The sequence below is a fragment of the Plodia interpunctella genome, chromosome 7 (genome assembly GCF_027563975.2).
Source record: "Plodia interpunctella isolate USDA-ARS_2022_Savannah chromosome 7, ilPloInte3.2, whole genome shotgun sequence".
NCBI classification, from domain to species: domain Eukaryota; kingdom Metazoa; phylum Arthropoda; class Insecta; order Lepidoptera; family Pyralidae; genus Plodia; species Plodia interpunctella.
The window spans coordinates 10,383,319-10,411,218 of record NC_071300.1 but is presented as its reverse complement, the minus strand read 5'-3'; the positions used below and the strand labels follow the sequence as shown (position 1 = coordinate 10,411,218).

Here is a 27,900-nt window from a genome sequence, read left to right as displayed (position 1 = left end):
GCATAGTTTAAAAAGTACAACAAATAAATATAGTTGTAGGACATACTTTAATCCCAAACTTCATGCAGTGTCCGTCCAAAATTATAATTTCGTAGCTACAATAACTACCTACAGTAAATTAAAAAATAATAAAAATAAATGAGGACAAACCACACATATATTGTTGCAAGTAAGTTCGAGACTTGTGTTATGGGATACTAACTCAACTATACTATATTTTACAACAAATACATATATAGATAAACATCCAAGACCCGGGCCAATCAGAAAAAGATCGTTTTTCATCATGACCCGACCGGGGATCGAACCCGGGACCTCTCGGTTCAGTGGCAAGCACTTTACCACTGCGCCACCGAGGTCGTCACAATACGAAAATACTTTATTGCACCGTCTGATACCCATCATCAATAACCGTAAATCTTCATCAGCCCTGACCAAAAACACGCCCCGCTGTCGACCTTTTTGTCTGTCGGATGGAAAAGTGCCATAGCTCTTCTTTTGTCGGCATTCAGCAGACAGCACGGAGCGTGTAAATTTTACGTCAATTTATATGCTTGGCGTCCATATTGGTTGTGACACAGTGTGCAATGTACTGATCTTGATTGTTCACCTGCATGGAATGCCTATAATATTTGTTTATTTTATTTATTTGAGGAAAAACTACAGCAATTAATTGACATTATAAAACATTTTTAGAAGATCCATATGGGACATTTCTTATCAGCAATTGTCGTTCCGAAATACTAGTAGTTTGTAGCTTCGATAAATCCTATCCTTAAATTATAAATGCGAAAGTTTTCATGGATACGTATGTTTGTTACTCTTTCACACAATACCGATTGTTATGAAATTTGTACACAGGTAGAATATAATCTGGAATTACACATTGGGTAAAATATGTGAAACACCGGGTGTAGGTAGTATTTTATATGCTTTTTTCCTATTATTTTTCCTTTATCCTCTTCTCTACCTCGTCCCTTAAAATACTTATTAGCGAATGTACCTATTAACTTCATAAAACATTTAACATTTCATAAAACTGATTTATTGTTACATATAGCTATTTATAGACGCAGCCCCGTTCAACTGAGTAGTGCCGCAAGTACATAAAATTAGATGACAAAAGCTCAACTTAAGTATTCCGCTACACGTCTTACATATTGCTAAGTGCAGCGTTACCATGATAAAAATTGATTGGTGAGGGCGCCACCATATGTGATGTGTCTCTGTAGTCTGTGATTGTGGTGTTAGTTCATTATTTAGGCAAGTTTGTTTGTCGCATAGTAAGTGTTACGATTACGACCATAGCAGGTTAATTCTCGGTATCAACAGGTTGGCTGGGTTGAGACCTGGTTAGTTATCTACCTTCTTTTTTTTTTGTTTACCCAGGGGAATGCTTGTTACGCACTGAGTGTGGGACTCCTGGGCTGCTAGTCGACCCAGCCTACCCACTAAACCCCTGGGGCGTTTCCACGCTGCCGTTATGGGGGACGTCACGGGGTCGTTAGGCATTTCACCGCGACGCCCCCCCAGTCCTGAAGGGACCAGCGGTCACAACACACACAGGACACACACAAAATCTTGGGTGCCACAGGGCACCCAAGTCTGCCTCTGTACGGGCGCAAGAGGTGATAGGCAGGTGACACACACACATTGCACCCGATACAGGGGCAGCCACCCTTCGGCCGCAGAGGACAGGGGATCGTCGAGAGACATACCGACGCTCCCCTTCCCCTGCGGCCCCACCGCACCGTGTTCAGCGCCACGGCCGCGCTGTGGTCGCGGAGGACAAACCCCCGCGACCCCACCTCTGGTCCCCTCTAGTTTCCACATCCAAAGGCTGGTGGCGGGTCACCAGCCAATAGCAGAACTACCGAGGGGACCGTCCACCAGGCCCAGAGCACCCACCAAAGTCTCTGGGCCTTGGGTTCCTCTTGGTTCACCGGGGTGGCTGGTTGTGTCAGACCAGCCCCCCCGGTTACTAAGCCCCACCATCGCGACAAGATGGGAACCCGTCGGGGGGTATCAATTACGAGTACTACCTACTGTAACAATTCTATAACATATTAATAGATATAGTACATATTACAGTACGCTGTATTTTATAGAAAACAATGTAGTATTTTTGCCATATATGTAAAATTTTCGATATTATATAAGGACAGTAATTCATATGATTATTAGGTTGTATATTTCTCACCTTCGCGTGTTCTCATGGCTCTGAGGCTGTGGCGCTGCGAAGCCCTAATTTTTTTAAGATTCGTTAGGTTTCGATGACTGTGATTTTATGTCTGACGTCAACCTTGGTTATGCTATTGTTTCCTATCAGCTGCCAGGACTAGGACATATTTTGGTGCAGGAAGGTAGGGAGGAATAGCTAATAACTTCGGATCAGACTTTTTCTTTCACATTTCTATCGTAAAAACGTCTTTTCTTTCCCATGCTGCATGGCCATGAATTTGCGGAGATTCTACTTGGACATTACTCGGATTTTGTGATTATTTAGTATAGTTTCGATGAACAAAATCTAAAATACCCAGATTACATCATAAGAGTTGCGGTTGAGGTTCAAAGCAATGATGTCGCCAATGAGCCTCGTAATTATATCTGTTGAATTAATATTAATATTTTATTAAACTCATTAACTTCGCCAGCCTGAACCATAAATTAAGGATAGATCCTTTTGCAATCGTTTATTGCGCAATGCTAGAAAGCAGTGTGTTTGTTCGTGTTATGTTCTATAGTCGGCCTTTGCGGCGTAGTGGTCCTCTCCATGCCTCGAAGCCATGGGATATGGATTCGTTTCCAGTAATGTCGACATACAAAATCATATTTTATATCATTCCATCAGCAGGCCTTCCAGATCTCTCTTAGAAAATATATATCAATACCCCGGCTGCGTATAAGTTAGGTAGGTATAAAACGATTTGGAAATAAGTACAAAATTTTTTGCGAAAATCCTACGGCGTAAACTACCTATTAACACTGTAAAAATAGACGATGAGCTAATTTGCTTTATAAAAGGTCATAAACTGCTGTATCGCTAGAATCCCACACGAGGAAACCGATCTTTCGTGCCATAAGCTAATCTCAATCTATATTAATCATAGCTAGATTTATGAATAAATATAAATACCATAGACCATAAATTAAGGATGCGCGATCCTTAGTACCGATTACGACACGATAGAAAGCAGTGTTCCTGTTGACATGCCATATAAGCCCGGGTTTTATCTTTATTCACGCCACGACCTTGCGTGTGAAGAATGTTCACATTAATTAATTTGGATGTTCGGTAGATACTCCAATGCGTGTTTTGTAACCGGAATCGAATTACGATATATGTACTTAGTAGACTTATTTTCAAATGAAATGTAAATTAAAAGTATTTAAACTTGTGGCACGATGATGAAAATTGCTTGGCTTGGCATGACAATATTATGAAGGGAGTGTATAGCCTCATTGTGACGACCTCGGTGGCGAAGTGGTAAAGTGCTTGCCTCTGAACCGAGAGGTCCCGGGTTCGATCCCCGGTCGGGTCATGATGGAAAATGATCTTTTTCTGATTGGCCCGGGTCTTGGATGTTTATCTATATATGTATTTGTTATAAAATATAGTATCGTTGAGTTAGTATCCCGTAACACAAGTCTCGAACTTACTTTGGGGCTAGCTCAATCTGTGTGATTTGTCCTAATATATTATTATTTATTTATTTATTTATCTATTTATTGTGGAGGGAGAAAATATTCTGCGCCGACCCCAGATGAATAGGAAACGTAAGGCAAAATAATGAGAGGATAGTAATATATTGGACTGTCCTTACTCCGGCACAGATGTGCTGTGATAGACGTCTCCCAGTAGGTACCCATGCCGGGGAGTAGGTGCTAATGAATATTAGGTATAATACCTAATCGGATAAAATAATGTAGTAGTAGGTATAATTACAAGATCGCGGAACCAGCGAAGTAAGTAGGTATATTACAAACGCAGGTTTTGCGTAAGTCTAATGAATTAATAAAATAAATTAATTATAGGTACAAATAGCCTACCTACTTTTATACTTAATTTATATTTCAGTATTGATTATAATAATGACTATGAAACAATAATTTATTATTATTTGTTCGGAAATTAGACCTTCACAGGCACTTTTTCACGACATATTCGAAATTGAATAATATTTGCCAAAGCTACAAATTGGTAGAACTGTAGGTAGTTATCTAATTAGATTTCATAAACTCTACAAACCCAGCCACTGCAGGGCTAGACCATGACAAGACGGCAAGACTTAACAAAGCTATATATTATTTGATATAATACTATTATAGCTTATATAATACTACTTCCATGATCGCCTCCTAAACTGGAATCAAAGCTTTGGATGTAACATTAAAAATTTGCTCATTAAAAAATGACAGGTGCTGTCGAAGAGTTGTAAACAAATTGGGAAAATCCATGGAATTAATAGGTGCAAAAAAACAATAGTTATGATCCATGTTAAAAATTTCAAAAATATTTATATGATTTCTTAACCCGCGCGCAGGACTTTCAATCTATATTCTGTAAAGTCTGCATTGTTCAGTGAGTGTCACTGTCACACAAAACACAAAATCGATTACCTATATTGTTATTTATGACAACGTCAAATTGTCATTAAACTGTCAGTTACTTACCTTCCTTACCATACCATCATCACTCACTAGTACCTATTCGTTTTCATTTCATCAGTTTTGTGAAAGTATTATCAATTAAAATATAATAAAAATGGCATATTTAACTCAACCAGATTATGTTAAATATGTTTGTTCTTGTGGTCAGCTCAAACCAATCACCAATTTGTACTTCTGCCGTCATTGTTTGAAGATACGCTGTGGATTTTGCATATGTCATGAGGTGAACCATTTTTTACCGCTATCTGTAAATTTACCTACTATCCAATGCATTATTTACTGATCTAAGTCCAATATCTATATAGTTCTGTTTAATCTTTCCAAAATAGAATGGTAATGCATAAAGAATTCACTTTAAATAAAGGAGCAAGTTTGCTTTCAACGAAGGGCACTCCTATGCGGCGCACCTTATGCATTATTATTATTATGTGCATGACAATCGTATCCTGTATGAGACACTGTATCGCTCAGCCTCTAAGCCAGTACACTCAAATGTGCTACAAAACATTAGTTACAATGTCTAAATCTGTTGGCATGCAGTTCACGCTTTTCTCACAAGAATGTCTGTCCACCTTGGAATCAAATTTAGAAATTGCATGTTTCAATAAATTTATTGTCTAAATCTAAAATGTTACTTTATTACAAGAAATCATTGTTTAATTTTGTAAACATATTGTTTTGTAGTTCAGTTTTGTATAGTTCCTAGAACTATTCGTTTGGTTAAAACAATTCTTACGATATCCAGATTAATGATATAATTAATATCCCTGAATTCTCTAAAGATTAGAGAAGCAGCTAGTCAACTTATTATTGCTTATTCAATTTGGGATAAACTGAAACTGATGATATACATTGTAACAGAACTTCCTAAATCCATTTTCCAAACAATAAAACCAATACAAAGTATGAATCAAATCAGACTCCATATCTGTCTGTTTTTAAGATATTTTTTAAGCCATTTTTACTGTTATTTAGAAAATGTATTCCTGACAAATGTTTGTCTTATTCTATAAAATTGGTGTACAAATCTTGTACAGGTTGATTCCCACTACTGCGCCAATTGCCTGGAGAACATGCCGTCGTCGGAAGCCCGGCTGAAGAAGAACCGCTGCAGCAGCTGTTTCGACTGCCCGAGCTGCTTCCACACGCTGTCCACTAGAGCCACTCTCGCTCAGCCTCGGCAACCTCCACAGGTAGGACCAATAGTGTTAAGTCATCATCATTATTGATTCAACTCCATTCCATCCACAATACATGTATAATGTTGAGTATTTAATAATTTCTATCTATAATTTAGCTTCTAAAAATTTATTCAATCAAAAAAATTCATTAATTTCAATACATTCAAATAGGTCTCGCAACTGTGTTAGAAATTTTATAAGTATACTAGCGGCCAATCCCGGCTTCGCTCGGGTAAAAACATAACAAATTTTACACCAGAACCTTCCTCAGGTACCACACTATTTATCGGTGAAGACCACATTAAAATCCGCCTGGTAGTTTTTGAGTTTATCATGAACAGACAGATACAGATGTGGCATAGGACTTTGTTTTATAATATGTAAGGATTTCCTGTAGGAGTCATCATCAGGGGATGCCAAAGTGGAGAACAAACAGCCCAAAAAGATGTACTACCTGTCCTGCTTCAACTGCCGGTGGACCTCCCGAGATGTGGGGATTCCCGACCAGCCTGTTGGTGAGCTCAAAATGTCATCATCATGTTGAGTGTGTTAGATTTTATTCAATTCGCCTAAAGGCATCTGACATGACTTTTACGACAGCTTACCGCCATCTTGTGGCAGGTAGTCGCGTACATAGTAGTGAACTAATCTGTCCACCAGAGTGCAGGTTTCCTCACGATGTTGTCATAAATAGCTGTAATATTTTTGTAATAGTGATTGTCCAGTGTTTCATACCAAACCTCATTTGAGAAAATTATTTTAATTCTTTACACAGCATCAGGTGGCTGGCCGGAACGCACGAATCCGCACGCGACCCGCATCAATCAGCTGCTGGACTACTACAAGGCGATCGCGCAGCAAGAGAAGCAGGAGAAGTTGGAGAAGGAGAGGAAGAAGTTCGCTATACGTGGGAAATATATCACTTTGACTGTAAGTGTCTGACTTTTCCGATGTAACAGTAATAAGATGTTTTTTAAATGAAAGTGTTATATGAAATAAAAACACTTTTGAACAGTGGGAATCGAACCCAAACCATTGCCCAACTGGGCTCATAATCATTATACCTCTTAAATATTTTCAAAGTTGCTTTTTATTCTTACCAACAACGTTTTATTCAAGTAGATTAAAGGCATCTGACATGACTTACGACAGATTTTTCTACCTTTGCTGCTTGTGTCAAAAATGTCATTTTAATAAAAAACTTATTTAGGTATTCTCTCTACTAAACTAACTGCTAAACTGCGGACACGTTTTTCGTATGCGGCCAGAGAGGTGGGCTAAACTGGCTACCTTCTGGACACCGGATGGCCGCAGAGGTCTCCCTCTGCGGCCAGAACGAGACCCAGAACGAGATGACGGAACGACATCGACAAATTTCTACCTGGATAGCCAGAACTTGCTATGGAGAGAGATGAGTGGTTTAATAAAGGGGAGGCCTTTGCCCAGCAGTGGGACACATCACCTTACAGGCTGGATAAAAAAAAAAATTCTCTCACTCAGGACAAAACAGGTCTGACGGGCGCAATGGCCCGCAACATAGCGGGGCTGCCGCAAAGCGAGGCGGCGGCGTCCTCCGCCCTCGCCAGCTTTGTGCCAAGCCAGGCCGCCGACGTCGGCGACGAGCTGCCCGAAGATATATTCACAAAGGAAGTAAATCTTAAACAGAGTGAGTATATATTGAAATGTTTGAGTCAAAAGTGGTATTACTCAGAGCGTAGCGACCGCTGAATTTTGCTGTCTGACTTCAAAACAATCTGTAAAATACATTTTATAAATGGTTGTTTTTGGAAATGATTCCCTTCTAAAGGAAACATTTACGGATCGTAATGTCAGCGCGGCCGTAGCTTGAGATACTACTACGCTATATACGCTCTGAGAACCTCCCAAAGAACTCCTCAGGAAGTCAAAGAAGAAAACGACCAAATGCCAGTCGGAGTCGCACACCCAGACTTCAGTACCATTATCTATAAACCGCCAAAAAGTTACGTTTGTTATATGGGAGCCCCTTAAAAATTTGTTTTGTTTTGTTTTTTAGAGCACTTTTTCACGTCATATTCTAAATAATATTTACCTGTTGAGAAGATATGGAATAATAGAAGAAAAATCTAGTAGTATATTGTAACATAAGTATTCAATAAAGCATATGATCGAAGTGTATACGGGAACATTTATTATGATTGAGAACGAATGACTACCCTAAAATGAAATAAGCAACAAACCCACTCGATCGCGTCCAGTAACCAGCATGCCGCAGCGGCTGGCGTCGCCGGAGTGGCAGCCGGCGGCGGTGTCGCGGCTGGCGCCGCTCGCCAAGCTGCTCAGCGTGAAGCGCAGCCAGCGCTGCCGCGCCTGCGACCACAACCTCACCAAGCCCGAGTACAATCCCGGGTCTATCAAGTTCAAGATCGAGTTGCTCGCTTAGTAAGTCATATTTTGTTTTCATTAATCCATACTAGCATTATAAATTCCAAAGTCTTTCTGTCACATTGCGTTGGTCCGATTTTGATGAAATTTGGAATATAGGTTAACCCGTCGATTGCGCAGAATCGAGACACTATAGATAAATAATTTTTTGTCCGGCGCATTGGCACCGGTTCGTAAGGTAGAGATCAAACATACAGAGAATTATGAGCAACGGTTAGTTTTGTTTTAAACTGCTAAGTCTGGGTCTATCAAGTTTAATCGTAGTACTAACTTAGTAAGTTTAATAATTTTGTTGGAAACTTCGATTGTGCGTTTTAAACAGGGACAAGCCGTTCGTTTGCTTAATCCTTTGAAAAGCTTTCCCGTATTCTTGTCTTACCTGTTCAATGGCTAACCCAATCCAATGACTATCCCATATGGTGAGGCTAACCCTTTCAAAGGATTTCCCATATGATATGGCTAACTCTTTCGAAGGGGTAACCCGTTCGTTATAGCGCTTACCCTGTTTGGCTTTCCCCTTAAATGCCTGCGGGGGGAGAGGGGTGTAGTTTTCATCACACCCCGCTTCTGTGCAAATTTGCGTTGCTCCGTGTGTGAAGAGCCTAAAAGACACGAAACGACACATTGAATCGTGTAAATAATAACGCACCGCTGTACCGCACGCGCTTAGTAGGTATTTGTTGTGCATTGAAATTTATTCAAATTAAGACCGTATGGCCTGAACTTAAAACATAAATTAGCCTGCTATCTGAACGGGTAACCCCCTCGTATGACTTACCTCAAAGAAAGGGTTTTGTAGTCGTTGATAAAGCGCTTACCAAAGCAAATTGAACGGGTTACACAACCGACCGGCTTTCGAAAGCAAACCCATTCCAAAAACCCATTCAAAACCCGTGAAAGGGATAGCTGTCCGGTCCCTGGTTTTAAATTGGCACTAATGCCATTTAGTGCGCTACTCGTGTAAAGATCTATCATCGGTGCAAAACTTGTGAAAAGTTTAAACTGATCCACCCAATTATATATTGTAACATGTAAGAGGAGAAACCCAATACAATATATGCAAAATGGAGTTCCATACCGCTGTAATTACGCAAATGAGTAAACGGCATAATAGAGAGAGAGAGAGAGAGAGAGATACTGACATTCTCTCATCGGAAAATACGTGCACGCGATTAGTGTATCAAGGTCACATCACTCCACGGTCGGTGCTTTTTAATTGCGCGTTTTATTTCGACGCCAGCGCCATCTATTAAGCTAAATATCTCTTTGCAGCTACCACGTGCCCGAAGTGAAGATAATATCGTTCGAGACCGTAAAACCTGGTGAGAAATCAGCTCTACTTCTCAAGCTGACCAATCCTACTGGACACGAGATGCAACTGCAACTGATGCAGCCCGAGGACTTGCCGCAGGTGGAAGAAACCGAAGAGCCCAAGAGCATTGAGAAGTCTTTGGAGAAGTCTCTCAATTTGGAGAAGGTAAACCTATTCATGTAAATGTAAAAGTTTTTGTGTGAAGTTTGTCGTTCAAAGTTTCATAGTCTGGCCGTGGGTCATGCTCGTGATCATTGAAAAACATGTGCGTGTGGTATGAGTGTTCCTTTTTAAAATTTCATACCACACGCACATTTGAACAACGGAATGGAATGAAACACGCAGAACTATCTTACTATGCACTATTAATGCAGCGTCATGACCTTCTCTATTTCACATTAAGATAAATATAAAGTATATTCACCACGCAGTCCTAGTCCAGAACGGCGCGCGGGTGAACTTAATTAGTCTTACCACAACCGACCTATTAACTACTAACCGATACTATTGGCTATAAAAATTCAAATCCAGGACCAGCGTGGGAAGGGCTGAGGGGGTCGGAGAGGGAACACTTCTTTCATTTGACGCGTTGGAAGCAAAATCAAGGGCTGCAAATTTTGGAAAATTAAAGTAATACAGATATACAGTATCACGTATTTAATATTATTATTTTGTGCCAAACCTGACTGCATCGTCATCGCCTTATTAAACTGTGGTGTTAAAATGGAAATGTTAAATTTGTCAGGACACATCGTCATACTTGTCGCTGTGTCGGGCTTTGGCGCCGGCGCCGGCGCTGAGCTGCCGCGTGCCGGCGCCGGCGCGCGCGCTGACGCTGTCGCAGCGCGACGACGCGGCCGAGTACGACGACGACGCGCACCACGACACTGACGAGTGAGGCATTCTCATTACGATACTATGTTGAAATCAGTTTCTTTCGGTATTTCTTCACAGCGAACGACCACTGTCCCAAAACGACAGTATCATTTAAAATTTGACGTGAAAAAGTGTGTGAATGTCTAATTTCTGAATGGTTTGACTTGAGAAGGACTTCTACACGTCCACCAGGCCAAAAAACATCCTAAGCAAGCGCCAACAAGACTGAAATCTATGCCACAAATTATATAATACTTTCAGTATCCATACTAAATTATAAATGCAAAAGTCGCTTTCACGGCTAAACTGCTAATAATTTTTATCATAACTGTATCAAGTAAAACTGAATAGGAACTTATTCGTGATTTGTTTATTTATTTTGGACCAATTTTTTTTTAATAATGGAACCCTTCGGTCCTGGACATATTGGAAACAATTGAGCGGGAACTGAGAGACAACAAGATGGATTAAAAACCTTATTTATCAAAATAATGATAGGCACTTATTTAAATATTCTCTCGCAGCATAATCCTCTGGCGGAAGTCCAACAAGCTAGCCCTCCGACTAGAAGTAGTGACGGAGCCCACAGCGTCCCCCGGGAGCCCGGCGCGCGCGACGCTGAGTCTGCAGTACTCCTACAGGAACACCGTCCCGCCCGCCGCCGCCCAGCCTCAGGACCACACGCTCTACACCACTGTCATACTCGACTTGGGTACTGTCAGTGGGTAGACAAGAAAATATTTCTCTTAAGGCTCAAAAACTCCACAAATGTTATACTTTAAGAAATAACAATTTCTTTTTCGTATAGAAAAATATACATTTATTTCAATCAGCAGTGTCGCTGTCAGCCACTCGATTCCCTGTCATGGCTAGCAGTGTCTTCACTTTCTGCTAAGAGCACTTTGCAAGTATCCTTTCACTTCAAGCTCAAAAATATTAAATATCAAAAATTCCTCTTTTCATACCCATAATTTTATAAAAAAACGCTAGCAAAAGTAAATTGATGGATGAAGAAAATTGACAGGCGTTAAATTTGTGATATTTAGGCAAATGCATTATTATGACATATTTTTTTATAACATGTGCCTAAAATATAGTCATGCATAAGTTTGATATTCCATTATGAGATAGTATGACTTGAAGTCAGAAATTAGTTGATGAATTTATTTATTTTAGTCCTAACTTAGCAGTAAGTTAAAACTTAGGTTTTATGTATTAAATGAGTTCTCATTTGGTTGGATATTATTTAACTTTGAAATAAAAACTATATAAAACACCTTTTATTTGTAAAATATTACTTTCGAATATTAATAAATGCTTCAGTTTTCATTAACTGAAATTGTGCAATGATTTAGCTGTCTTAACCTTGTCTAATTTGTAAGATTAGTGCTTTTGCATTTTTATATTATTTGTGTAACAGTGTAACAATTGAAAGAAAATATATTCACAGCTTTTACGTCCCTTGTTTTACTAACAATATACCCTTTTTAAAAGCTTTATTTAACTTGCAATATATATTTGCTTGGGTGGAATCTTGTTGATATTGTTTTGTGGATTCAGTTTGTTTTGAATTCATGAAATAAAAGATTTGCATATTATTGTATCAGGTTAAAAAAATATTCTAATTATGAATGTAGGCTTATCTTTCGTAAATTATAAAAGTGAATGTTCATCCTTTTATTCACAAAAATATAAACAATATAAAAATGTACAGCTTGGGAGAATTTTTAATATCAATAATTCAGACTTATTAGAATTTGATAGTCATCAACAGCTCAGTATTATTTACATTTACAGCACATAAATAATTCATTTTATAAATATTATTACACCTAATGCAGCATGGCTGACATTCACCATGTTAAAGCTATTAGCCCGAATAGATAATTTTCTTAGAAAATCACTATGTGCAGTCTTCTTCAACTTGTTTCTTAGCTGAATAAATAACATCATTTATCCCGACACCATCATAACTACTGCCAACTAAAGACATTGGCAAATTATTGTTGTGAATATAATCTCTTATCTTTTCTACTCTCTCGTAGTGACCGATAACATATTGCGGAATGCATTTGGGTAAAATATTGACATGGTGCACTGTAGGCTTTTGTGTGATGTTGAGGATAGTTCCTATTTCATGTATAGCAACATCATACAATTTTTGCTCAGTAACATCTTCTCCAAACTTCTCTTTAAACCATTTCCCACCTAACATCACAGTCAGAACCGTGCCTTTTTGATCCGGTATACAGAAGGAGTCAAATACTACTCCGAGTATAGGCGAGTTCTCTATCGGAGGCACGAGGAAACCAAAAGCTGGCGACACTAGTGGTGTGTCTGTTGAAAAATACAAATTGACTATTCCAACTGTAACAAAAGGGATGTCACAAAGTTCTTGAGCTAATTCTGGATGCTGTTTCTCCACTAATTTAGCGAGAGCATGAGAAGGTATAGTCGAATATACATGACTGGCTGTGAACAGCTCATTGGAACAATTCTTCAGTAATACTGTATTGTGGTCTACAAACTGCAACTCTTTTATTTTAGTATTTAAGTTTATATCAACATTGTTTTGTTTCAAATGGTCATGTAATGTGGCTGGGAATGTTTCCAGTCCACCTTTTATTGTGTACACATTCCACTTTTCTTCCTGTGCCCTTTTGGCCAAGTTGCTAAACTCTATATCATCTCCCGACTTGGGACTAAACATAGATTTCATCATACCTTTTACTACACCTCCGTGAGTTTGTTCCCATTCAAACAAAGTTTTCATAAGGAATTTTACTGATATTTCCTTAGCATCGCCTGCACAAATGCCACAAATCATTGGAGCGATAGCATAGTCCGCTATTTCTTTCCCAAATCTCCTCTCAGCAAAATTATAAATGGAGTCGTCCTGCAGTGGTTTGTGCGGCTGAGAGATATCATAGAACAGTGCGTAGACCAATGGCTTGGAAAAAGGCAGATTTTTCTGAAAAATTCCTTTGAAACTAGAAGGCAGATGATAAAGATTCTGATTAACGTAGATCATGCGGTTTTTGGCGGCCGGGTGCTCTGCGGTTATCGGTGCGACGTGCTCACTAAGACCTAAATCTTCTATCATGTTCAAGGTGTTAACTCCGGTAATTCCTTTAGGCCTAATTGTCCGAGGACCTTGCTCAAAGATGTAATCTTTTGTTTTAATGGACTTGATCCAGCCACCGCAGCAATTTGTGGCTTCCAACAAAAATAACTTCAGATTGTTACTTTTCGCAACATTGGTTCGAAGGAGATAGTATGCTGTCGAAAGACCACCCAGTCCACCTCCTAGAATAGCAGCCATTATTTATATATCCTATTATAGTTTGTTTTGCAATTTTCTATGAGTTTCCATTAATTTAGATCTAAATATATCTATTTTTGGTTGAGAAATCACATCGGCGAAACTTTGAGAAAACGCAAGGGAAACGCCGACACGACTTCTGACAAATTCTGTCAAAATTACATGAAATAAAAATGAACATGACAGATTGTTTTATATTGACATTTGTTTTTTTTTAATATAGAAAGAAAAGAAAATGCTTTATTCGCCAAAAAAAAACATACAATTTTACATACCGAAAAGGATCCCAGCTCAGCTTTGTGTCGGGACTGAAAGCCACAGCGCTGATTTTAAGATTTAAATTTTAATTCAATCGAATGCCTAGGGGAAATCTGTTTTACAAACATAGTTTACTGCTCAACCAATTTTCACATATGTATCCTTACATATAATAAAAATAAACCCCCTGGCGCGTCTGTCTGTATGAAAGCAAAGAACTCAAAAACTACCGGACAGATTTATGTACAATTTACCCGAGTTCACCTATAGATAGTGTAATTCCTCAGGAACCTTTAGGTGTATAGTTTATTATGTTATGGTTTTACCGTTTCACCCGAGCGAAGCCGCGGCGGGCTGCTAGTATAATATACGTAAGAAGTACGAAGAAGGCTGGAGAAGGATATGGACAGAAATGACCTTTCATCCTGAATAAAGATGCCTACTGCACGTGTTCAGGTGAGATGATAAACCTAAATACTTTTAAACTTTACTACTACTACTTTTACTTGCGTAGATATAATTTTGTCATAATATTTTAAATATTGCATGGAAAGGTAAACTGTAGAACTAATCTCGCAAGTACCACCTATACTTTGTAAAGACGCAGTTATTGCCTTCTGTAGTGTTATCACAATAAATATTTTTTTAGTTTGAGTTTGAGAAATTCACACGACACTTTTTTCCGGGATAAAATGCACCAACATTTTGGCGAATCGCGTGTTTAAATCTCTTCAATTTAATTTGTGAATGCCATGTACTTCAATCTGATAAAAGGCTGGTCGTAAAATACGTTCACGCGTCTCTGGACACAAATGATGAAGGGGTACGCGGGCGCAGATGCGGTGTCGCGAGCTGATAATGAATTTCAATTTCATACCAATTGCACACAACACGCTGTTTACCACGATCCAGTATTGTCGATACGGGAGCTGGAGAGGATATGCATAGAGTTTGCTTGGATTTTTAGTTTCAATCCGTTACGGCGGGTTTAGTTTTAAGGCTCTTACTCCGAAATTGCTACGTACCTATAGTTATGGATAATCTCTCCACTCCACCGTCAATTTAATTCTACTATCAGGTAACATAGAAAACAATTCCAAGTATAACAGCATAAAAAATCCTTTTACTATTAAATATGTTTTATATAATATATGTTTTATATATTTATGCGGGTATAACTTAAAAAGATTTTTTATTCTGTTATATTTTTTTTTAAAGTTGCAAAAGCATAGTACGCTCACTCTACTGCTGATTCATTTAGGAAATGATTCTTGCTTTTCCAGATGATATGGCTTAGTTGCACCTGAAATACGTAAGGGAAGTAATCCGTAGGGCAAAGATTTATTTTGACATACCTACCCGAACTAGGATGAAGTATAAAGGAAAGCATAAAGCAAATTATAAAGGGCTTTCTAAGTATATCATCTCTGTGTAAATCCATACGAGCTTATAAATACAGCATCCTACCAACCGACCTTTCAGTCGGCTCAACACAGACCTGAAAATGGGTGACCACAAATCCAGCGACAAAACGGTCAAAAACGCCGAAATAAAACTGCAGAAAATTCTGAATAAAATTGAAAATTTACGTCTCAGTGATTCTTATGTTTCGAGTCTTCATCGTCCGAGAAAAGGAAGGGTTTTTAATTTTACGGGGAATTTCGGGTGGAATTGGATGACGAAGAGTATTATTTTCGTCGTTATTTCAGTGTTTAGTGCCTGGTGGATTAATAAAGAAGTGTTCGCAGATGTAAGTTTTTAAACTTATATAAGTATATTGTAATTAATCTGATAATCTGTCTCACAATGTTGGTTATTGGCCAAATTTTGCGGTTTCTAAATATCTACTTAAGTACATTGCTGGTTTTTACTTGCGTTAAATAAAAACTATCATACAAACTAGGAAATGTTCATTCATACGCCTTATCATCTGTTGAATTTGGCGATAGTGTGCGGCCGCCATAAGCTATCTTTATAAAATACTTGATATTTCAAAAAAAAGTAGATTGTATATTGATCTTAATTTTAATACCGTTAATAAGGTTTGGAAGAAAGATCAATTATAAACACAATAACTGATTTGTCGATAAAGCCGAACGGTCAAATGTAATCTGAAACAAAATGGTGTCATTTTATAATAGTTTTACTAATATTTAAAAGACTGGTTCATGTAAAAGTTAAAATCTTTTTTTTTTAATTTAGAATTGCGATGCTGCCGGCAACCGTTTAGGGCCGACCAGGACCCAGCAAGCCTTGTTTCGCCCCCCTGAAGACTGCACCATGTGTGTTGGCGTGGATAATGTAGTACGCATCGCTAACGTGTCCCCGGCTCTGTTTGAGTTGGAATACGCGTACGGGACGGTCCCAGTTATTGTCACTGATGCTATGAAGGACTGGAGAGCCATTCAGGTATGTATTTTGACCCGCAAATGTTGGCGAATGTAAGATGAAAAGGCCTTGTTCTGAAATTGTCGAGCCAATTTGAATTTTACAAGTAAACATTTACGATTGATTGTCCAATGCATTCCATTCCCTAAAATACATAATTAGGGTTCGCATATTTGGCGATGTCCTAAGAGAATCGAAACCTAGCCTACCCCGTTAAGCTAGAATCATGAAATTTAGCAAGAAAGTAAGGAATAAATACGTAAACCATAAATATTTATGTAAGTACTTATACATAACAAAATGTTAATTTTACGGAACCTACGGTGCGTGATTCAATTTTCACTTGACTTGACGGATTTTTTGCAGGAATTCAACTTCACATTCTTCGCAGATTTCTACACGCACCTTAAATCGAGCGAAAAATTCGGCTCCTGTTTCTATTATCCATACAAGTCTGGACTAAACTCCTTACACGAAGTATTTAATATGGACGAGAAGCGCGCCAATTTGTCCGGAGAACCCTGGTATGTTGGGTGGAGCACGTGCACCTTCGAAGAAGCGGAGAGGTTACGTGCCTATTACAATCGACCGTATTTTCTGCCGAAGACTTCAGAGAGCTTGCCAGTTGATTGGATTTTCATGGGAGGTCCAGGACAGGGCGCTCATATGCATGTAAGTGGTGCGTTGTAACGATTCCTTTGTTTTCACTTTAGAGTATTCATCAAGTTTCCTAAAAACGACCGCAAATGTTTATTGTATTGTTAGCAACACTAGTGAACTGACCCTGTGAATAAACAGTCAACTTCTCTAAACCGGAACACTTTTGAACGCAAACGAAAACTGGTAAAATAGATTGACGTGTAAAAAAAAACTCAGGAGAATTGTCTCAAGCTTTCCCTAAATTCCGCTAGTACAATCAAGCTACTCAAATTCTACCAACTCGATACTATCACAGCGGCATAAAGATCAATGCTGGGTAACTTGATATGCGGTCGATAAATTTTGCAGGTGGACACAGTGCGGTACATATCGTGGCAGGCGCAGGTGCGCGGGCGCAAGCAGTGGCAACTGGCGCCTCCGCCGGAGTGTCTCTACCGTTGTCGATGGTTCTCCTTCACCGTCGAGCCAGGGGAGACATGTGAGTTTGTCGTGCGGTGTCCATGTTGCTACAGGATAAAGTAACACTAGAGCCCGCACTGCTAAAAACTCTTTGATGCAAAATACATGTACTTATTGCTATCTATTTTATCTGTGGCCCGACGTCTTCACACGACGAAAGATATAAATAAATAAATATATTAGGAAAAGTCACACGGCATTGAGCTAGCCCCAAAGTAAGTTCAAGACTTGTGTTATGGGATACTAACTCAACGATACTTTATTTTATAACAAATACATATATAGATAAACATCCAAGACCCGGGCCAATCAGAAAAAGATCATTTTTCATCATGACCCGACCGGAGATCGAACCCGAGACCTCTCGGTTCAGTGGCAACAACTTTACCACTGCGCCACCGAGGTCGTCAATATATAAAGATAGATGACTATACGTCAGAGTAAAAAAGAGAGGTCTGACTATATATGAAACATATGGCAATATGTGCTTGCAACAAAAAAATCTCAGCAGCTTTCGGTAGTCGATGGTTTTCTTTTACCGTAGACCCAGCAAACTCTAAAACTATTCATTGCGTAGTGCGTTCAGTTATTCAGTGCAACTAACCAATCACAGTGTGCCATTGTGACGCAACGTCAACCATACCGCAATGTGATTGGTTCGCTGCGTCTCACTTCGAATTGATCCGTTAGTCATTACAATTACAATTTTTCAAATTTTAACAAAGACAAGAATTCGTTTTACTATATGACTTTGCATTAATTACTCTGTACTGTAGTAATGCCAATTGTATGAACGATTGATTTTGGAAATGATTCCTTTCTCAAGAAAATTGACGGATTGTAATGACCGCGCAGCCGCAGCGGTCGAAACGCTCTGCGAACCACCCTAGTGAGAAGTGAATAGCAACCCGCACTTCGCTCCTTGATCAAAAATAAAAAACGCACACAAACCGTCCAAAACTACGTCAGTAATTACTTGCATCCAACATAACATTGTTTTTTTAACATTTTTTCTACTAGATTTTTTACTTAGAAATATATTTTTTATAACATTTGACATAAGTCATCTGATTCGGTATAATACATATCGATGCTAAACCTAATTTGTTTCAGTGGTACTTGACACAAACCGATGGTATCACAAGACCAGCGTGCTGCCAGGCGACATCAGTATCACCATCGGCGCCGAATACGATTGAACACTATTTCTCTTGGGTGAATTTCACGACAGTTTGAATTGCGGCGTGTTTCATTAGTGTCGCACATTTTTTTTAAATAAAGAATATATATTTTTTTAAATTAATCATTTGTAAAATTAACATTTTTTTATTATTTATTTATTTAATTATTTATTCATTGTACCAGTACTTCACTTATTTATAAAACAGGATAATTAAATTTATTACAAAGTATGGTACAATTTAATAAACACTAATGATAGCCCACGGCGACGTTCGAAACGCTCGTGAAATTCATCCCCTAGGACTATGAGTTAAATGTATTTTTATTATTGTTTTATTGAGGTTTACATTTTTCCGCGAGGTATACCCAGTGGCGAAGCTCCCGGAGGGCTAGACGGGGGTTTGTCCCGGGCCCTCCAAGCTCAGGGGGCACTCCAACTTTGAATTAATAAAACTAGAGTATGAATAGAATGGTTTAGATTTTTAGAATCATATAGGGAAAACTATTTACTGATTCACTGTACAATAACGACATCAGTTAGAGCACGGGGCTTTAGAAGTCCCCGTGCGTCACCCAGATGGAGAACTTAGGTGAAGCACGGGTCCGGACCCAATTTTTCTGCCAGTATTCCAATATAGCTAAGCTAGCTAACATTTATATTTCGACTTATTTATAATCTGGATTACGACGAATTTGGAAAACGTCGAATATATAACAAAAAAAGAACAGTAAATAAGTATATAAGACTTCATTGAGTGAGTCATAATCGTAAAATAAGTGTTAATTGCATTTTAGATGTAATTATGAAATAAAATGCCATTATTATGCTACCAAAACAATGTTTATTCATCACCAATAATATTTCCTACGCGAACGTATCGCGTTAAATCAGAATAAAACTATTTCAGACTGGAATGGCAAGGCGCGCGTGCGCATCACAATAAAGAGAGCCTCGGAAAATCCAATAAAAATTAAGTACAGAAATTGGTGATTACAAAATAATTCCACACGGTTATTTCTTAAAAAATCGTCTGCTAAAAATGCTATTCAACTAACAAAATATATTAAAAAAAATCACCTCAAACATTTTCGCTAAGATTTCTTAATTTAAAGAAGCTGTGATACAAGGTCTGAGTACATCGCTTAGATATTATTATTTTTAACAAATTACAGGGCAGGTATAGTGATATTATTACGATAAAAGTTCAAAATTTCTACATCATATAATAAGTTAAATTTCGGATATTTTTTAATAGAAACATTTCTATTTGAATCAACCGCTATTTTTACCTTATCCCCAAAATTAGGGATATAATCTACCACTACGTTACTACACATCAATATTTATTTAAATATTAAAACATCTACATACAAATTGGAATAAATACTGCATGCAACATCAATTTACCGATCTATGATTTTAAATCGATTACTGTGGAACCATATATCTGCCGCTATAATGAAGCTATTTTATTTGTATAGTAAATCGAGAACAGTAAGTCACCTCCTAATCTTTCCAATTAAAATGATTAATTTAAAATCAAATCGCCTCTAAAAAAAATAAATTACAAAGAAATATCAAAAATTATAATTATTTCATTTAAAAAGTTACAATTTTATGGATTACGTGTATACTAATACTTAAAGACACATCTATGTCGACAAATACGGTCCATATTAGTAGATAGATAAAAACTATTACGCATATAAATCCAGATTAAGTTCTCATCAACAATTGTAACAAATAATATAATGTACACTATGTTAAAATACTTGTAGAAAATTAATGATTTGATTTGATAAATACGGCTTTACACGCGTGTAAAACACAGAGATGTCTTACTGGTTTCAGTTTACTGTGTGATGGAGTGAAGCTACTCATCGCCTTGACCCGCGGATTCCAGTATGATTTCGAATGAGAAGGGTTGGAACAGGTAACCTTCACCCTTGTAGAACTTGCTCTGAAACTCCACCCTGGAAAGAAAAAATCTCGTATAGGTTTCATCGCGATATATTGCTTAGAGCCTATATATAGATATTGACGATTGAGCCCGAATATGTTGTGAGCGGACACACGAATTGCAAAAGCTTGTTCTATATCCCAACTAATATTATAAATGCTAAAGTATGTTTGTTCGTTACCTATTCATTCACGCGTTATTTACTTAACCAATACTTCTCGAAATTTCGCATATATACAGGGTTACTGGTATCAAACGCAAAACCTCCTAAAGACTACTTGGTACATCAAAGCAAGCAACTTTTATTCTACGACTTTTCGTGATTCGTAGTTTTTTTTATTAAAAAATACAATCTACTTTGTGATTCTCCACATTTTAACTGTATGTAATATAGCCAAGCAACACGAGACAGCACAGTAGCGTTATGTAACATAGAGTTAACATTTTATAGAAACGACATTAAAATTAAAAAAGGAAAATTTCTGTATTTATTACGTTCAGACAAAAGTCGTAGAACAAATGGTGTTAGTCTCTATGTACCTTATGCGCCTTTGGAAGGTTATGCGTTAGATACCAGTAACCCTGTATATAATTAAGAATATGGAGAAAAACATAGACCTTTCCGGAAAAAAACTATTGTACCCGTGGAAGCCAAAAACCTGTATTCTAATAAAGGTGGCGCTAAATGTTAACAAAAATAAAACTGCAACAAAACACCAGATGGCGCTGTATGTATTTTAAATGCGCTATGAATATTTCATTTCAACTATCGCAATCCCATCCCGAGATCATCATCATTTAAGCGGGTTAAGACGCGGTTAAACAGCTAAATAGTTCTATATATATGAGATAACCTTAAAAAGAGCTGAGAGTACTCACCAATGCAGCCGGAGGGTGTGCAGGAAGGCGGACAGACCCTCCATCAGCACGAGGATGGCCACGGAGATGGCGGCCCAGCCCGCGAACACCACGTACAAGATTATGCCGCCTTCGAAGTCTGACGACATTAGACCTGCACCAGACAATGTTCATTGCTTGATAAGGGTATTTAACGCGCACCATTTATATTTGTACAAAATTATAATTTTTCAAATCTTGTCCGACCACACTAAGGGCGCCAGCTGAAAATCAGCTGCTACTCCCTGTGGGTAGCGTGTAGCTGAGCTGTAGCCTATTTGTGCACTGTGACACACAGTTTTGTTATATGTTTAGTGTAGTTAGTTATTATTATTATTATTATGTAAATTGTATGTTCTTCTTCATAGTCGTATTCCTCATGGCTGAGGGTCGTGGTTAATACGAGGAATGAAACACGCACAACAACTTTCTTGGCTTTATTAATGGAGTGGTTTGACATTGCCTTCTCCATTTCACACACAAGTTAATAAAAATCAACCAGTGTGCAGGTTTCCTCACGATGTTTTCCTTCACCGGAAGCAAGTGGTGGTCGATGAAAACTACTATACATGAGTCAGATTGGTATACAAACTCATGTGGCAGTAGGATTCGAACCTGGGACTTTTCGATCCACAGGCGGGCGTCTTAACCATTACACCACCACCGCTTCGTGGGTTACAGCAGAACAAATAAATAATTTATCTATCTTATACTTGGGACGTTTCAGGTCGTGTTACATTTAAATTAAAATAAAAAATGTATCTTATTACGATGTGTCATTAATGTCAGCAAGAGTAGATCTTTGAGTGGAGGGGCAACCCTCGAAATTAAAAACTCACAAATAAAAGATTTTACACCCTGGCTGAGGTAGAATTGAACATTTATAATGATGTGGAATTTGACATTTTAAATTATAATTTTCATGCTAATGATAATAGGGCATATTACGCAAAGCTCAGCGCAGATGGCGCTACTGGTACAACTAAGGTACACAAATATTGCTAATGAAGGCAAAAAGCGCCAATTTTCAATATTGTTGCAGATTTACGATCAAAAATACCTTCTACGCAATACTTCCTTTTTCCTTTTAATTCTCACCAGAGAATTACTAGTAAAAGGAAAAAGGAAGCATTTGGTGGAATATCCTGAAAATAATAATAATATTTTAGGTTATGTTCTGCATTATTTGGTCAACTGTGGTCATAAACTGATATAAACTTGATTTTGAAGATCTTACATGTGTGATATTTGAATGAATTTTTTACATGAAGTCCATATTTTAATAAGTCGTCATGTGTGAAGTGTTCCGAGCTTTTCTTCGACCGTTTACTAGCTCGAAAATTTTACACCGAGAGGCGTATCCCATAGTTTTCGAAGTGTTTTATCTTATGGAAAACGATTTTTCCCAATATTTCGGCACCCGAATATGCTACATGATTGTATATTTTCACACACAAATGCTTACATAATGAAAGGATAAATAAAGTACTCTAAAATAAACGTTTTAATCGACATAGCAAAAGGCGGCAAAGCTTTTGTGTACCTCACATACAGTGCTGTACTCTGGCGGGATAAATGTGCAGTAATAATCCCTATTTAAAAAATTACATACACAATAACAAGAGGATAATATTTATTATTTTGTGATACATTATAAATTGTAAATCGAAATCTTATTTGTGTAAAATGTATTTTCTTAATTGCGCCCGATAGGGTTAACATTGTTATTGGATTCGTGTGGCGACTTGAATAAAATCAAGACACCGCATTGTTAGTAATAACACACTCGATAAGAAAAGAAAAAGGTTACATAGTATTTCTGAAAGAGGTACAAACTACTGGGTCTTTGTCTCACCTTTCCTGAGCAGCATGTTCCAGGCGACCTCCGCCAGCTGCGCGTGCGCCAGCGACAGCGCCCACAGCCGCAGGTACGACGCCGTGTGCGAGATGCTGCCCAGCACGTACTCGATCGTGTGGATCGACTGCGGAATTATAATATATTCATTAAGCAACCACACAACATTGATAAAATAATAAATATATGGTCAGATCACTTACCTTATTTCTCGCACTTCTCTCACTCTTGGGGCCAACTCAATCTGTAGATTTAGTTGGCCCCAAAGTAAGTTCGAGACTGTGTTGTGAGATACTAACTCAACGATATATGGATAAATCACACAGATTACATTAGTCCCAAAGTAAGTTCGAGATGATATACAGGTTTACTGGTATCAAACAAAAACCTCCCAAAGACTACTTGGGTACATCAAAACAAGCTACTTTTATTCCATGACTTTCTGTGATGCGTAGTTTTTTTTTTTTTCATATAAAAAATACATTCTAATTTGCATCAAATCTAAACATCTTAAATCTATGTAATAGCCAGGCAAGACGAGACATTACAGTGGCGTTATGTAGCGGAATCGAATATAGAATTAACGTTTTTCGAAACTACATTAAAAATAACAAAAGTATTTTTTTGTATTTATTACGTTTAGACAAAAGTCGTAGTACAAAAGATGTCTCTATGTACTTCATGCACCTTTGGAAGGTTATGCGTTAGATACCAGTAACCCTGTATATATGATTTTTTTTTGAAGTCTTGATAGATACACTTCTACAAATATGAATACATGCGATTATAAACAAAAAAACGAACCAACTCGGCACGTCAAGAGTATCAAGACATTACAAAAATATCCCTTTCACTTGGACAATAAAGAGATATATACACACTAATATTATAAATGCGAAAATCTGTTCTGTTTTCACCGCTGTACCGATTTTGATGAAATTCGTTATGCTTGTAGTTAATGACCCCATTCAAACTTAAGCTACTTTTTTTTTTCAAATATTTACCTCCAAATGACTATAATGGGGGGAGAAAGTTTGTATGAAATCTGTTGCGCTTCCGCAGAGATACACGCGTGTGAAGCCGCCGGCAAAAACTAGTACAATCTTCTTCTTATTTGCGTGTCGATGGCAAATCTACGCTCTATTGGGTGCTACCTAAATATATTCTAGCCAGAACCGAGCCACTTCGACGGCTTCATCGAAAGATACCATCAAGTCAGCCCGAGTACAGGTGTTTTGACACTCTTGAGGAGATGAGCCATCGATTGTGGAGAGAAGCCATGTTCTGAGACTGGTCTAGCATACCCCCCCACCTAGCTAGATTGTCTTTGCACCGTATTTACAGATTGTTTTTGCTGGTGGAATAAGAAGACACTGACCTGGTGAATGAAGACTTCAGTGAGGTCTTCGTCGTGATGAGCCGCGGGCACCACGGCGCCCCCCGCCGCCCCGTTCTCCGCCGCGGCCTCCACGGGCTGGTGACCTTGACGCTGTAATGTATATTTCATTTGGGACCTATTTCGACGCTTGCTGATATTTATTTACATTTATAACCCGTCGCTGTTAGTGGTCACTGCCAATGAGTAGGAATGCCAATGCCTTAAAAAAGTTGTTCAATATTATTATTATTATTTTCTTCTCTTTCTTTAAGTTTGACCTTTCACAATACAACTGTAACACTTTTGCGTGACGTGTTTTTGCGGACTGGCTAAATCTAAAAAATATTATTTCACTAGCATAACGGTGTAAATATTTCCTATTAACATGACTTGATTGCACTGCACCTACCGTGGCTATGGCTGAAAATCAACGCGTTGCTCCCCGAGGAGCAATATTATCGTGTGCTGCAGCAATACAAAAGGGTAATTTGTATTGCTGCAGCACACGTACACATTACTTATTTACACGTGATCAACTGTGCTCTTAACTATTGTACTTGCAACTTGTTATTTTTTGTATTTTTTTGTATGTGTTCTGTTGCTGCGAATAAAGTTTTAATCTATCTATCTATTTTTTTTGTTTGTTTTGTTTTTTAGTAATTTAGCATCCTTTACTGGTCCTAATTACCCATGTAGTATTTTTTCTTTAATTATTATGTTGGGTACGCGTATGTAGCTATGGTCAATGTTTATTGTATAAGCAATATATCAATCGTAGTCATACATCTCCTTCCTGACTGTTTATATACACACACACACACCGCTCGCAATTCATTCGGGTCTTATCTGAGGAACAGTGTATCGCCCCTCTGGGTGATATGTGTACTGAGATGGGCCTTTTTGTATTGCTGTAACACAGAGTTCTTGCTCTTCAATTATGTTTATAAATACTGTGTTTTGTGTTTTTAGTCTGGTTGTGTATTGTGTTGTTATTTTACAAATAAATGTTCTATCTATCTGATATTGTATCTGATCCTATCATTACATATTTTAAAACAAAGACCTCTGCCGCGTCTTTCTGTCTGTTCGCGATAAACTCAAAAACTTCTGCACGGATTTTCTTGCGGATTTCACCAATAGATAGTGGTGGTACCTGACGAAGATTTAGGTTTATAATTTAATATATTTTTACCCGAGCGAAGCCGAGACGGGCCGCTAGTTAATATTATAAATGCGAAAGTTGCCTGCCGTTCCATATTCTGTTTTGCAAATCACCGACAGGGTTCATATTGTATGTATGAAACTGTAGACAGGGTGCCTAGTGCTAAGAGAACTGATGCATAATGACAATAAACATTTTGAATTTGAATTAAGCTTGTGAGGATGTATGTGTGTATGCTTATTACACTTTCACGCAAAATCTACTGGACGAATTGTTGTAAAATTAGGTACACGGACAAAATATAACCTAGAATAATACATAGGGTATTTTTTATCCCGAAATTAGCACAGGAGCGAAGCCCCGGGCGAGCGGGCGCAGTTTGCAGTCTATATGTAACATATTACTATAAATAGATTTCCTTACCGCCAACTATCCATGATAGCATTAATAGAAAAAGAAACATTGAAATTCATTCGCTATGAACACATACAGAAATAGGTACATAATCAAACAGTCTGAGAACCAACGCCCAATTAAACAACAAAATTGCTTCATTATTATGATAATGTCTGTTTTATTGTGATTGTGTTTACATGCGATAGTTAATATTCCGCTATTTTGGAGCACATAGCTGAACATGTAAAACATCAATGAACAAAACAAATTCTTGCTTCCATGTCATAATATTACAAATTTAGTGCTGGAAGAAAAAAAAATGATAATCCTTATCGAATATATAATGGACGATGGATGAATATATAATATATAATTGGAATATATAATATTAGTAGATATTTTGTTACGAATAAATTATTTATTTCAGTATTCAGTCCAGATCCTTGTCCAGGTCAATTTTTATATGATATTACTTTTCGCCCATTTTTGAAGACAATTAAGACGCACATAATCTATTGACCACCCACTACCCAACAAGGGTTATACACTTTATAGCTTTTCTCCCAGAATAGTATATAGATCACCTCTTCACGCTCTATCTACTCAATCAATCTTCTTGAAATTTTGTATACATGTAGTTTGAAGTATGGAGAAGGACACAGGGTATCTTTCATCTCGGAAAAATAACGGTCGCCGTTGGAAATTTACGCCAAAAGCTAGTAAAGCTATACAACTCACCTCCCTCTGCTTCTGCTCCTTCCACACGAAGTAGGGCTTGCCCAGCAACATGACGGGCACGCACAGCAGCGCCACTATCACAAACAACTGCGCAACAAACATACAAGCTTTATTGTTTTTATGTCTCTTCAAATTACCCATTACGTGGAATGAAACGCACACGACAACTTTCTTGTCACTAGCCTTCTCTAATACAACCAGTGTACAGGTTTCCTCACGATGTTTTCCTTCGCCGGAAACAGGTGGTGGTCGATGAAAACTACTATACATGAGTCAGATTGGTATACAAGCACATATGTCTAAACCATTACACCACCACCGCTTCACTGATTACAAATTCTTCACTGCTTCAAATCTACTTTGTACAAAATTGTTAATATTTCAAAAACGACTGAACCTATTTTCCACGAACTTATTGGCATATATACCTTTTAAATTTCATCAAAATAACACCAAAACGGTTCGAAAGTTATCGCGTTACAAACATACAAAAAATGTATTTTTGCCCCCAAGTAAAATTGTAGACCTCGCTCGCTTCACTCAATCGTTCAAAGAATCTGATAACCTAGGTGTTAGTTATCACCCGGGTGATCAAAGTGGTATCAAACCTTCTGTATGAAGAACTGCCCGGCGAACATCTGCGGGTCGCACTCGGGGCGGTTGTTCTCCTCCTTCTTGAACAACATCATGTTGATGAACGTGATCAGGATCGACGGCGCGCAGTAGCCGCTCGATTTCACTATTTCTGATCACAAATAATAGTATTAACGTTGATATTTA

At 38.0% G+C, this 27,900-nt stretch overlaps 4 protein-coding genes across 7 annotated transcripts in view; 2 read left to right on the top strand and 2 right to left on the bottom strand.

Moving 5' to 3' along the window:
- Positions 1 to 4,658: 4,658 nt before the first annotated feature.
- DCTN4-p62 (Dynactin 4, p62 subunit) lies at positions 4,659 to 11,920 on the top strand. Its single transcript, XM_053747728.2, has 9 exons — positions 4,659 to 4,894; positions 5,709 to 5,864; positions 6,250 to 6,367; positions 6,628 to 6,782; positions 7,353 to 7,518; positions 8,090 to 8,273; positions 9,549 to 9,753; positions 10,334 to 10,482; positions 10,989 to 11,920. The coding sequence occupies exons 1-9, from the start codon at positions 4,766 to 4,768 to the stop codon at positions 11,191 to 11,193; spliced, it is 1,467 nt and encodes a 488-aa protein (XP_053603703.1). The 5' UTR covers positions 4,659 to 4,765; the 3' UTR covers positions 11,194 to 11,920.
- A 206-nt stretch (positions 11,921 to 12,126) lies between these two features.
- Ppox (Protoporphyrinogen oxidase) lies at positions 12,127 to 14,084 on the bottom strand. The gene has a single exon (XM_053747729.1). The coding sequence runs from the start codon at positions 13,784 to 13,786 to the stop codon at positions 12,368 to 12,370; it is 1,419 nt and encodes a 472-aa protein (XP_053603704.1). The 5' UTR covers positions 13,787 to 14,084; the 3' UTR covers positions 12,127 to 12,367.
- A 1,262-nt stretch (positions 14,085 to 15,346) lies between these two features.
- LOC128671096 (uncharacterized protein) lies at positions 15,347 to 20,002 on the top strand. Its single transcript, XM_053747256.1, has 5 exons — positions 15,347 to 15,794; positions 16,247 to 16,453; positions 16,799 to 17,104; positions 17,441 to 17,570; positions 18,665 to 20,002. The coding sequence occupies exons 1-5, from the start codon at positions 15,549 to 15,551 to the stop codon at positions 18,748 to 18,750; spliced, it is 975 nt and encodes a 324-aa protein (XP_053603231.1). The 5' UTR covers positions 15,347 to 15,548; the 3' UTR covers positions 18,751 to 20,002.
- Positions 19,553 to 27,900, bottom strand: part of LOC128671095 (V-type proton ATPase 116 kDa subunit a 1-like) — a 43,087-nt gene continuing 34,739 nt past the window's right edge. For all 4 annotated transcript variants that reach the window (XM_053747253.2, XM_053747254.2, XM_053747251.2 and 1 more), the window contains 6 exons: positions 27,729 to 27,865; positions 27,121 to 27,207; positions 24,825 to 24,935; positions 23,447 to 23,573; positions 21,574 to 21,706; positions 19,553 to 20,707 (listed from right to left, as the gene is read on the bottom strand). In XM_053747253.2, the coding sequence (XP_053603228.1) occupies positions 20,608 to 20,707; positions 21,574 to 21,706; positions 23,447 to 23,573; positions 24,825 to 24,935; positions 27,121 to 27,207; positions 27,729 to 27,865 (695 nt within the window). In that variant the 3' untranslated portion in view covers positions 19,553 to 20,607. The remainder of the gene's footprint in view (positions 20,708 to 21,573; positions 21,707 to 23,446; positions 23,574 to 24,824; positions 24,936 to 27,120; positions 27,208 to 27,728; positions 27,866 to 27,900) is intronic.